The 12,042-nt window shown below is 54.9% G+C and overlaps 1 protein-coding gene across 1 annotated transcript in view; it reads right to left on the bottom strand.

Moving 5' to 3' along the window:
• Positions 1–3,149: 3,149 nt before the first annotated feature.
• Positions 3,150–12,042, bottom strand: part of PADI4 (peptidyl arginine deiminase 4) — a 30,284-nt gene continuing 21,391 nt past the window's right edge. Inside the window, exons 10-16 of the mRNA XM_036914411.2 lie at positions 11,178–11,285; positions 8,397–8,551; positions 7,440–7,581; positions 7,091–7,193; positions 6,207–6,277; positions 5,500–5,640; positions 3,150–3,609 (exon numbers count right to left, since the gene is read on the bottom strand). Coding sequence (XP_036770306.2) covers positions 3,376–3,609; positions 5,500–5,640; positions 6,207–6,277; positions 7,091–7,193; positions 7,440–7,581; positions 8,397–8,551; positions 11,178–11,285 — 954 coding nt within the window. The 3' untranslated portion in view covers positions 3,150–3,375. The remainder of the gene's footprint in view (positions 3,610–5,499; positions 5,641–6,206; positions 6,278–7,090; positions 7,194–7,439; positions 7,582–8,396; positions 8,552–11,177; positions 11,286–12,042) is intronic.

Genomic DNA, 12,042 nt, shown 5'->3' with positions numbered 1-12,042 from the left:
CCCGGGGCTGAAACCCTCAGCTGAGACAGCTGTATAGGATTCTGAGGAAGGCTGTACCACCACCATCTAAGCATTTATGTTCAGCCTTCTGCTCACACAGGAGGCTGCGATGCGTGACCGGTGTGGACGGCAAAGGGGGCAGAAGTTGGGTACTAAGTGAGGACGGCTTGGCCAGCTGGGCTTGTTAAGTCAGAATTAAAAGTAAAAATTTTCCTCCTTGCGAATTTTAAGCACCCAGCCTCCCTGTCAGGGATGGCTTCACTGGGGGCTCTTAGCAGCAGGGCGGCGGCCAGGAAGACCCTAAAGCCCCTCTGTTGGGTTGTAAGTGGCAAAATTAAGTAGGCAGGCAGGGGGTGCACAATGAGTGTATGCTCTCACCCTAAGGGTTTGCTCACCTGCTGCCCATCTGCTCACGAGTCAGCCAGAGGTCGGCGGGAGGGAGGGGGTGACTCAAGGTCACTGTGGTGGGTGCTACGGTGTGTCACCTGACCCCCCTTCAGGACCGAGGCACTCATTTCTCCAGCAGCTGCGGGCTGACTTCTGGCTGCTCATTGCCAGTCCCTCTCCCGGAATGGTCTATTGCTGATTCCCAAGGCTATGCCCCCTCCTTGGGGACAACTGCTTCCCATGCTGGGGCTAGGCAGAGGCCACACTACCTAATTCAGGGCAACTCTGAGGGCCCAGCCCAGCCCTGGAGCACCCTGTGGGAGTATGTGATGCCTCTGTGGCCACCACGTCCCAGTCCATCACCTCCTGCTGCTCCCACGCTCCCCACCAGCTGGGCTTCCTGAGAGCCCCTCCACTCAGAGAACACCTGCAGGCAGGTCTCCCTCTCACAGTCTGCTTTTGGGAACCAGACATAAAACTGTTACCATACACTGTCATTTCAGACGTTCAAAAGTCGAACTCCACACAAAGGAAACCCCCAGTGTGGTTTTATAAAATTAAATCTGCCTCTAAAAAAAAAAGTTAATTATGTGACATGATAGAGGTGTTAGCTCACACTAGGGTGGCAATCATACTTAGCATACAAATGTTATCAAATCAACACGTTGTACACCGTAAACTTATACAATGTTATATGCCAATTATACCTCAGTTTTAAAAAGTTAAGTCTTGCTCCTTTCCTGTTAGGGTTTAAAGATGGTGCAAAGTTCAGAGCTGTGCAAAGGCGCTGCTTGCCTTCTTCCCTGCCTGTCCCAGCTGGGAAACCGTGGCTCCTAACCTGTTGTAGGTTGAATAATGGCCCCCAAAACATATCAGGTCCTAATCCCTGGAACGTGTGTCATCTCAAATGGAAAAGTCTTTGCAGATGTGGCTAAGAGTCTTTGAGATGAGAGGTTATCCTGGATTATCTGGGTGGATCTTAAGTGTGATCACAGGGGTCTTTGTAAGAGGCAGAGGGAGATTTGATGCACAGAGGGGGATTGCACCCACCCAGACAGAGGCTGGGGGGATGGGGCCACCCGCCAAAGCCTGCTGGTAGAGGCCAGGAACGGCTTCTCCCCTAGAGCCCCTAAATCATCTTTATGTGACAATGATTCTGGACTTCAGCCTCCAGGCCATGAGAGCAAAATTTTCTGTTGTTTTAAACCACCCATTTGGGGTCGTTCACTAAAACAGCCTCAGGAAGTGAACCTGTGGCTTTTGGGGAAGGGAGAGGAGTTGGGTGTTGGGAGACCAGGTAGCAGGGAAGTTCTTGCTCCCCGGCTCTGTGGTAAGGCGTCTCCAGGCTCCGTGGGGCTGGAGGACTGGCAGCTGGTGCTTCTCTCCTGTGGGCTTCCCTGGCTCCGTCACAGGTGCTCCCACCCCATGAATGGCTGGCAGCTGCCCCGCATGTGCCTTGACCCCAAGGCGGCCTTGGCCACCAGCTTGTCTCCCGATCCTCTGTGGCCCCAGGAATCTAGCAAAACCTTAGCTTTTGTCTCCGAGGCCCTTAGCTGCTCCAGGCTATCCCAACGGGTTTTGGACAACCTCACACCAACATCCTTTGTACACAGTCCCCCTTCCGGTCTGCAAAAAACACTCATGTACCTTCCACCCCAGAGAATTTAGGGTCTTTTTGCGGGGGTGGAGCAGCTGACCCTCTTCAGAGGAGCATATTCTGACAGGGGTTTTACGGATCCCCTTCTCCTCAGTGGCATGCGGAGGCTTTGGACGGCCACTTTTCCCACCATCATGTTTCCCACGAGCAACCGACACACAAAACAGTATCTCTGTGTGTTTACTGAGCATCTCAGACTCTTTGGAGCCAAGATCTGGCCTCAGCTGAGAAGACCTTGAGTCCTCAGAATTTATTTTTCTACAAAGGAATCTAAGCCCCTATGTCAGGGCCATAAAGAACACATACAGAAGGACACAGGGGCTACTGACTTCATCCCCCCAGGTCCCTGGCTCCTACCATGTGCCGTGCCCGGCTCTAGGCAGCCCTCGGCCCAGCAGCCAAGGAGACGAGAGCCTGCTTTAGGGCACTTTCAGGCTGGCGGAACAGAAATGGCAAATGTGAAGAACGAAGAGGATTCATGGACCCTGTGGCCCCCCTGGGTTCTGGCATTACTCGGCTGTTGTCCTTTTTCTCAAAGGACGGCATGAATGGGGGTGCAATTCTTCACCCCTGCCTTGTGCTCGGACTCGGCGCATGTCCCTCTGCGGCCCACTGAGGAGGCGTCTCAGGCTGGTGTGACTCTACAGCCCTGTTTCAGAACCCGCTCCTCCTGGCCGTGTGTCCCTGTAATCCAGTCTACTTCTTATAGTTTTATTGTGTGTCATGATGTGTGACATCAGAGGTGTGTGTTTTATACGCGCACAGTAAAGCGAGCGACCAGAGAACAACCATATACTTCAGGATGTTCCCGCGGCTGCTCTCTGGGAGGCGCCTTCGGTGCCGCTTTGAGGAGGGAAGCGTCGCACGCGCGGGGCCTCAGCCTGCCTCTTCCCTCCCCTGTCTCGCAAAGGCTCCGTGGGTAGCTTAGACTGAGCCAGGCTCCGATCACAGATTTCAGACACCAAATGTTACGTGTCCAGGAGCTAAAGACAGCCTAGTAACATCGGTCTTCAGTGTATGCTGGAAGCACCTTCAAGTTAGTAACATTCCATTCGACCATGAAAATGAAAGAATGAAGCCAGGAATGATCGCTTGACCTCACATACAAAGTGATGATAAAGCTTTACTGCAGCTCCTCAGAGCAGAACTGAGTGTGTGATGCCAGGGCCATCCTGGGATCTTCCCAGGGGGTACAGGGGATCAAGGCACAGGGGAAGGATGCAAGCCACTGCCAGGAGGGTACCACCTAGGGCTCTTGCTGTGCCACACTGCAGGGGATCAGAGCTCTGGCCAGGATTTTCCTGAGGGAGAGGACCCCAGGGGGGACCAGCTCAGGGCACCATGTGCCACCACTTGAAGGAGAAGGGCTGCCGGCGCACGTTGGTGCCGCAGTGCACCTCCCCATGCTGAATGTGGTAGGTGTAGAAGTCGTTGATGAAGGTGCAGTGGAGGCCCAGCGGCTCCAGCAGGGACCGCACCTTCTCCTCCAGGCAGCAGCGGCCGTTGATGACGGGCCCGAAGGGCTTGGGGATGCCCAGGTGCTTGCCCAGCACCAGCATGTTCACCTGCAGAGATGCGGGATCCCAGGTCAGGGCAGCAGCAGGCAGCCTGCATCACTATCCAAGCGTCCCCTTCTTCAGACCTTCAGAAATAGCCCCACTTCACAGATGAGGAAACTGAGGCCCAGGCAGGCAAAGTGGGGTACCTGAGCCCACCCAGGTAGTCTAGGACTTATGCACAAGTCACAGAGCCGAGGCATACCCAAGACTTGTAACCAAGTCGGACACTGGGGCCCATGCTGTTAGCACTGCGCTCTCCTTCCCCACCTGCCACCTTCTGGCAAACTCTATTACTCAAGGCCCAGATCAAATGCCACCCACTCTGTAAAGCTGTGCATGAACCCTGAACTCTGGCGATTAGTCACCCTTCTATCCTCCCACAGCTCCACAGGCACTTAAAATATCTGTTGAATGGATGAATAAACAACTACCTCTTTTGTAGCATTTTCCATATGCTACAACTTACGTAAATGACTGTTTCCTTCCTCCATTACACTGGGAGGCAGCCCAGTGAGCTCAGAGGATGAGGATTTGGACTCCAGGCCAATGTTGGTTTGACTTCCAGCTCTCCTACTCAATAGCTGTGTGACTTTAGGCGTCACTTCACCTCTCTGAGCCTCATCAGCAAAATGAGCCCAAGCACACGTCCACTGCTATAACAATTAGGTAACATGCATGCAGAATCATGTGCTGGCACATAGTAGGGACACAGTCAGTCTCCAGGGCTCGTGCATCATTGAAGGGGCATCTCATTCTCTGTCACCACTTAGACACAGCCCAGTGCCTTGCACTCCTAGTTTCTTGGCCTGTTCCATGCCCAAGTACCCCCCGCCATTTGGGCTCCTGGGAGAGAGGCGTGGCTCACGCTCAGGCTCCTGACAGGGGCCTTGAGCAGTGAAGGCACACAGTCAGCCCTGTGTGTTGGCAATGACTTCATTTAGACGCCTCACCCCCTAGCTGTTGGTATCAGCTTTCTTGCCTGAGCTGGGACACCTGGCTGGGCTAAACCACAGAATAAACAAAATGCTGGGGGCAGGGGATTTAATTCAGGGAGCAAGAGGAGGGTGCCCCCTCCTGTCTAATTGACCAAGGAACCCTTTATTATAAACAAAATCTTCGGTGGCACCTCAGTACATAAAACAGAAAAGGCCCAAATCACCAGGTTGGAGGCACTGCCTGGCAACTCCAGTGCCCCGGGGAACCCAGTTTGACAACCACTGTGCCAGGGGCTACTGACTCCTCTCTGAACTGTAACCCCAGTACTGCAAGAGCGGGTGCCTGAGGGGCCCCAGTAGAACCAGGGAAAGTTTCTGTTTGGCCCTTGGGGATTATGTGGAGAGACAGTGTAAGGAAGAGGGATGGTAAAAATACAGTAGGTGACTCAAGATGGTGGTTGGGGGGTCACAGTGACGTATTCTGTGACCCCCCTTCAGAGGAGTGAACCCCACCCAGTCCAGGCAGTCCTGTCTCAGCTCCTCAGAGGGGTCTTCCTGGAAGCCCCAGACTGAAGGGGTGTGTCCACCTTTATTCCCTTCCAAATACAACCTGAGGGTCTCTTGTTTGTTGCTTGTCCCCCCCATGCCTACACCCCACAGGGAAGCCTGCAGGGGGCAGTGCAGAGGGCTGGTTAGAGCGGCGGGACCTGCAGCCAGACTTCTGGGTCCAAATCCCACCTCTTGCCAGCTGTGTGTCCCTGTGCCAGAGCCCTCACCTCTCTGCGCCTCATCTGTAAATGACCGTCTCTTCTAACTCTGCCCACAAGCTGCACAGGACCACATCACCCCCTGTGGCTGGGCAAACTGCCAAGTCTCCTGGACCTACACCCAGAGCCCAGCTGGCCTCCCTGGCTTAAGACCATCGGCAAAGTTGGGATGGCACCGAAGGTCACCTCCTCACCATGTTCGGGAAAAAGGCTTCTGCCTTGAGGGTCCCTCTGAAGTCTGCCTGGAGCTTGAAGAGCTGGGGGACGTCCACAATGTCCTGCTCCGTCAGGCCCAGCTCCCGCTTCAGCACCTCGCGGTTCCAGTCGATGCAGCTCTGGGGGTGAAGGGGGAGCAGTGGGGGAGGGGAAGGGGAGCGGGGGGCAGTGGGCACGGGTGGACCCGGGTGGGGGTAGTGGAGCGCCGGGCCTGGCTGGGGCCCACAGGGGCGCGGTGCGGGGCGCGGTGTGGGCGGGGGCCTGGCCGAGGGAAGGACAGCCCCCGTGGCAGGAGGGCACTGACCTCCCGTCCCCCCTCTGCTCTGCTCAGTCCCTCTGCCTCTGGCTTCTGCTTCTGTGTCCCCGTTTTTGTGGTCATTTTGTGTCACTCTAGTGCTTGACCTCTCTCCTGCCTCTGTCCCTGGGGACACAGGGGTTCGCCTGCCTTCTCAGCCTCCACTCTCCTGACTCCCTGTCTTTTCCCACGCATCGCCCTGGGTCTGTTCAGTAGCGGTGCCTGAAGTCTCCTCTTGCTCTCACACCGTTTACCCAGATCCCAGGGCCCTTCACCGCCAAGCCAGCCTGCAGCCGGTGGGAGGCTCTGCCTCTAATCGCAGGGAAGGTGGCCGGGGGTGGGGTTAGGTCTGCCCGGGATGTGTCATCTCCTGGGCACCCAGGCAAGTACCTCCACGTATAAATTATGTTCTCTCAATTTCTGGTTTGACAATATCTCCTTTATTTTCTGCTGTTTTTTTTCTGTTATGGAGAAAAAGAGAAAAACATGCAAATGAGCTTAGAGGTCAACCTCCCTCTACCCAGTAGGTACTTGGTTTTCCCATCTATAAAATAGAGGCAACAGTGATTCCTAACATACAGGTTTATTGTGAGCACCTGGGAGGCAAAGGCCTTTAATAAACTATTTTATTAGTATACGTTCTCCTTTATAGTGTAATCCACTCCTTTAAATTCTCTTATCTCCAAAGGGGTCCTGGTTACTGGGAAACAAGTCTGCCCGTCGTCCACTGCCACATGACATATCACAGATAACTGGTGAAAACTCAGCCATGAGGACTTACCAGCCTCTGATGCTGGCCCATGTCTGCAGACTTTAATGAAGAAATAAGCTTTCATTCTGTGCCCCAGCTAGACTGAACTTTTCTCCAGTCCTCAAACACATGTTGCTGTCTCCTGCCTCTGAGCCTTTGCATTCACTGTTCCCTCTGTCTGGAACATCTCTCTTCCTCTCATCCCACTGCTTCATTTGCCTGACCAACTCCCGCTCATCCCTCATGCTCCTGCATAGTCTTTGCCTCCTCCAGGAAGCCTCCCTTGAGCTCCTCCCAGACACCCTGCAAAGCCCCTGTTGTAGTTGTTTTCTGAGCCACTTCCCCTGACTGTGAACCCTGAGGGCGAAGAGCTATTCTACCCTGTTCACACAGCATCCTTAGCACCTACTGCAGTGCCTGGTGCACAGCAGGTGCTCAGAGGACACCCATTGCCTGAATCTGGCCATAGACCCCATGAGGGCGAGAAAGGACCCCAGGGCAGAACAAGGCATGTGCAACTTACTCTTGACCCCTTCAAATAGCACAGCCTCTTCATGGCCCTCCTTCAGCAGCTCCTGGAACAGTTTATAGCAGGACCTGGGGCTGGCCAGGAGCAGCCGGAAGCCCTGGAGGCAGAAATACTGGGGTCAGAATCAGCTTTGCCCCAGGGGCTCCCAGGGAGGAGGGCTCTGCCAAGGGTATGGAAATGCGGGCTTGGACTGGGCTGGCAGCCTCCTCCAAGTACCCTCCTCGGCTGAGGGGGAAATTGTGTCAGGCATGTAAGGCCAGGCCTCCCAGGCAGAGTGCAGAGCTGCACTTGGGAACCCAGGAAGGAGGCATGTGGCTTCCATCAGGCAGCTCCCAGACCACACCTTCCCATGTGCCGGGACAAAGCTCAGGAACTCATCCACGTGGCCCACGAACAACCAGTCGGAGTAGAGCCTCACTGGGGCCTGCACCTGCTGGGCCTGCAGGAAATCCTGCAGAGCCTGGTGCATCTCATGGCTCTCATTGCTGCCAACACAGGATGAAAGAAGTGTTAGGTGAGGGGTGGGGGTCGGGGATGACCAGCCTTGGTGCTGGTATTGAAGGTAAACACAGGGTTTGGGGCTGTCCGGCCTGGGTTGGTTACCCTGTTAGCTGTGTAGACTTGGGGTATTCCTTCACCCCACTGAGCTTCAGGTTTCTCTTGCTCTGGCCTCCACAGTCCTGTGTCATCTAGCCCCTTGTTCTTCATCCTACCCAATCTGTTTTAGGCACTCTAGCCTTCCTGAACATGCCAAGTTCATTCCTGCCTCGGGGCCTTTGCACATGCTTTTTCAGCTGCCAGGAATCCTCTACCCCAGAGCTCCAAGCAGCCATGTTGTCCTTGTCATCAGGCCTCAGCTCAAAAACCCCCTCATCCCTGGGCACCCTAACAGCCCCCCTCTTCCTCTGCCCTCTCTTTTTTGTTTTTTTCACTATCTGAAATCATCTCATTTTGTTCACTTTCTATTATGTGTCTCTCCCATTAGAATAGCGGCAGGGACTTGTCTACCACATTCATGGCAGCATTCCTTCCCCACTCGTAGCACAGAACCTGGCACATAGCAGGTGCTCAGTAAATTCTCACTGACCCTAAGAGTGTAGGTGGCAGAAATGCAGTTTGAGCTTGAGTCTACTGGGCTCCTGAGCCCGTGTTCCTTGCTCTGCACTTTGATTCCTCCCACGTTCCCTAAAGTGTGTGGAGCCCTCTTACATTGGGGGAAAGTAGGCCAGGCTTCCATTCCGGCTTCTGCTTTTCCACATGGCATCCCCGGGTCTACCCCTCTCTCTGTTTCCCTCCTCACCTGGGATAACTGCTGCTCCCAATGAGAATCCTGCCCAGAGGGTAATTCTTCTTCCCAACTCTAACCGGGGGGCTCACTTCCAGGTTTCCAAAGGAGTCGAGGTCAGTAACATTTCCTGTTTGGGGCCCTCGAGTCACGTAGCCAAAATCTGGACCCTGAGATGGGAGAAGCATGTGCCAAGCGTTAGATAAACTTGGTCCCTGGGTGGAGAGAGGGTGGGGTCCAGGTTGAAAGATTAACCCCGTCACCGGAAGGAATTAAGCAACTGTCAGCTGCTGGCAGAGAGCAGGCAGCTGGATTATTTATGTAATGTTGAAGGAATGCTGAATCCGGGCATTCGGAACAGGCACCAGCATTTGTTGAGTCCCCAAAGTGTGCCAGCTGCTTCATAAACCTTAACTTGGGCATAACGATGAATCTGCAAAGCATTGCTGTTATACTCATTTATCAGAGAAGAAACAAGACTCCGAGTGGTGTGGGGTTCCTTCAGTCCCCGGCCAGTGTGTGCAGGGACCAGGATCTGAGTTGTCTGCACAGCAGGCCCTTTTGGTCCCCGCCACGCACGCAGCCTCCTGACCTCGGGCTGGAACGAGCTCGGCCGAATGGCTTGAGGACTCCAGGTGGGTCCTCCGGAGAACTGTTGGCAGCACATCTCCCCTCCCCTGGGCCAGTTTCTATCTCTGTTGTAATACACACGTGTTCTCTCGCAGTTTGGGAGGTCAGGAGGCTGCAGCCGGTTTCACTAAAATCAAGGTGGGGCAGGGCTGGTTCCTTCTGTGCCCCGAGGGACAATCCATTTCTTTGCCTTTTTCAGCTTCAGGTGGCCACCTACGCCTGTGGCCTCTTCCTCCATCTTCACAGCACATCTCCCAGCCTCTGTTTCCGCCATCACAGGTCTCCTCCCACTCTGAGCCCCTCCCTGTTATAAGGACCCACCCAGGTAATCCAGGAGCATCTACCTGCCTCAAGATCCCTAACTTACTCACATCTGCCACGTCCCTTTTGCAGTGTAAGATGGCATCAGGCTCCAGGGACTGGGACCTCGACATGTTGGAGGGACCATCATTCAGTCTACTGCACTAGCCCCAGCTTTCTACAGATCAGTGGGCTGTACCCTGGAGCTTCTAGGGCGCCCATGGACTCCCCGAAGGTAGATTCCAAATTGTGAGCTTGGGTGCACTTTTCTGGGAAGATGTGACTCCTTGAGTTTAAAAGCCATCATTTCCAATTCCAGTCCTCCGTTTCTCTCTAAACCCCACGCCAACCTCCTTCCAGCCACGCCTGAGCCATTGAACCTGTTAACATCGAGGTCTCCATGACCGCCACACAGCTAGTGCTCGGGCCTTGTCCTGCTTGCCCACCGGCAGCAGCTGGGCCGGCCGGTCATGTCCCCGTTCTCCACATACTTTCCCCACTTGGCTTCTGGGACACTGGGCACTCTTTGGTCCTACCCCTCCGATGCACCATCTCCTGTGCACAGGGTGGGGCCCAGGCCTGGGTCTTCTTTTGTTCTACAGTCTCACCTGTCTTTTGGTGATGTCACCCAGCCTCATGAAATGCCATCCATGTGCCTGGAACATCAGGCTCCAGGTCACTGAACAGAGTAGGATGGAAGCCAGCGAGAAGGGCCAAGGTCTCCATGGCAGCTGATTGATTTGTCCCATTGCTCCTGGACAGGCAAACCTGATTCTGTGGCAGAGACACCGTGAACCAAACGAAGTCCCTGCATTGGCACCTCTCAGCTCAGGACAGTAGGCACGACTCCGACGAGTTGCTGAGTTAAACTCATGTTCTTCTCAAAGCCTCCTGTGTGGGCGGGGCCGCCTCCCTTTCCCCTGGGGTGCAGGGTGTCCCTTGGAAGCCATACATCGGAGCAAGCCTTGCACCCCACACTCTTTCCTCCATTTCCTCTGAGCGCCTGGAGTCAAGGGACTGTCAGGGCTCAGAGTGCGGGTCTGGTGACCTCCAGGGGAAGCAGGGAGACACAGGTTAAGAGCTGTGCCCATGGAGTCAGATGGGCCTGGTTTGAATTCCAACTTCTCCACTCTTTTTGTGTGTGACCCTGGGAAAGCTGCTTCACCTCTCTGAGCCTCAGTTTCTTCATGTATAAAATGGGCCTAGTGATAACATCTATACGAAAGATCATCAGACATATTGAATGAGTCAGTGCATGTAAAGCCTTTAGTGCTGGGACTGACGCAGAAAGACGCTCAATGAAGGCAACCATTGTTATTGTTATAGTAATTCTGTGCTGAGTTTGCACGAACCTGCCAGGTGGGTGGAGCATGACTCACTATGTTACCTGCCTCCCCAATCCCCAAACACATGTAGAATCTTGGGCTGATAAAGTCACACCCAGGAAATGGCCATTCTGATCCTGAGACCCAAGCCCTTGACCTCGGTGGAGCCCCTGAAGGCCAGAGCACCCCCCCACCAGAAGACAGAACCTCCAGCTGCTGTTGGGGTAGATTCTGCTCCTGGTCCCCCCCAACACCACAGTAAGAGCACCCTCAGTGGAGCAAGACGCTGGATGCCCAGCCTGACCTGTATCCTTGGCAGGGTTACCCTGAGGACAAGGTGAGCTCATAGCTGGACAGGGCTTTGGGAGGAGCCAGATCGCATCACTTTAATAGCAAAACTAACAGTCACCTGCCTGATCTGTGCTCAAGCGGGAATGCCGCCATGGGGGCCGGAACGCCGCCGTGGGGTGGGGAGAGCAGCAATGAGGAAGGAGACCTCGAGGCAAGGGGGTCCGGGCCCCACCACCCCTCCAGCACCTACCAGCACGCACTTGATGGGGAACTCCTTCAGGCCTCTGTTCCTAGGAGAGTCAAAGACCACGGGCAGGGTCTGGTGCGGGGCCTGAATGTAGCCAATCTCCATTTCATCCTGCGGAAGGGAGGCTGGTGTGCATGCTGCCGGGTCCTGACGCCCAGCACAGGGATGGGGGTGGGACCACCCATGATGCTCTCCTGATTGTGTTCAGACTCGGGTGATAGTCAACCCCAGAGCAGGGGCTCTGAGAAAGGCGAGCTTATTGTCGTGTATTTGCCCAAACAGGTTGTGAAATGCCGCAGCGCCCTCCTTCAGTCCCACTCCTGGTGAGTGCCCGGCTGGGTGCTGCTGGGTGCCGGGGTCCCATGGAGGATGAGCCCCAGGCCCTGCCCTCAGGTGAGAGACCCAGGGAGCTCGGCACTTGCACCAGCATTAGGAGGTGATGGGAGAGGAAGCGGGGAGTCTGGGGAACAGAGAGGATGCTCCTGATGTGGCTGGGCCAGGTCAGAGGAGACTTCCTGGGGACAACACTGCCAAGCCGAGGCCTGGAGGGCAGGAATGAGAGTACCCCTCCCCCAGTGGGGTATGTAGGGCCCAGCCCGTGGGGCAAAAGGGGGAGAACTCAGAGACAGGTCTGGTGCACAGCCTGCCTGTAATCGAGGAGGCAGATGCGATACGGGACATGTACTATTAGGCTGAGGTGAAAAAGGGTGCTATGCCAGTAATTCTATGCAGTTCAACCCAACTTAACACAGATGCAGTGATAAAAAAGGAAGAGAGGACATTGCTTGGTTTGAAGAAAGAGGGATGGATTCCTGCTGGAGGGATTGGGGAAGGTTTTGGCGGGGGAGCTTTAGAGCGGGGGCTGGAC

This window comes from Manis pentadactyla, chromosome 4 (genome assembly GCF_030020395.1).
Source record: "Manis pentadactyla isolate mManPen7 chromosome 4, mManPen7.hap1, whole genome shotgun sequence".
NCBI classification, from domain to species: Eukaryota; Metazoa; Chordata; class Mammalia; order Pholidota; family Manidae; genus Manis; species Manis pentadactyla.
The sequence above is the reverse complement of the archived record's forward strand: the minus strand, read 5'-3'. Positions and strand labels throughout refer to the sequence as shown.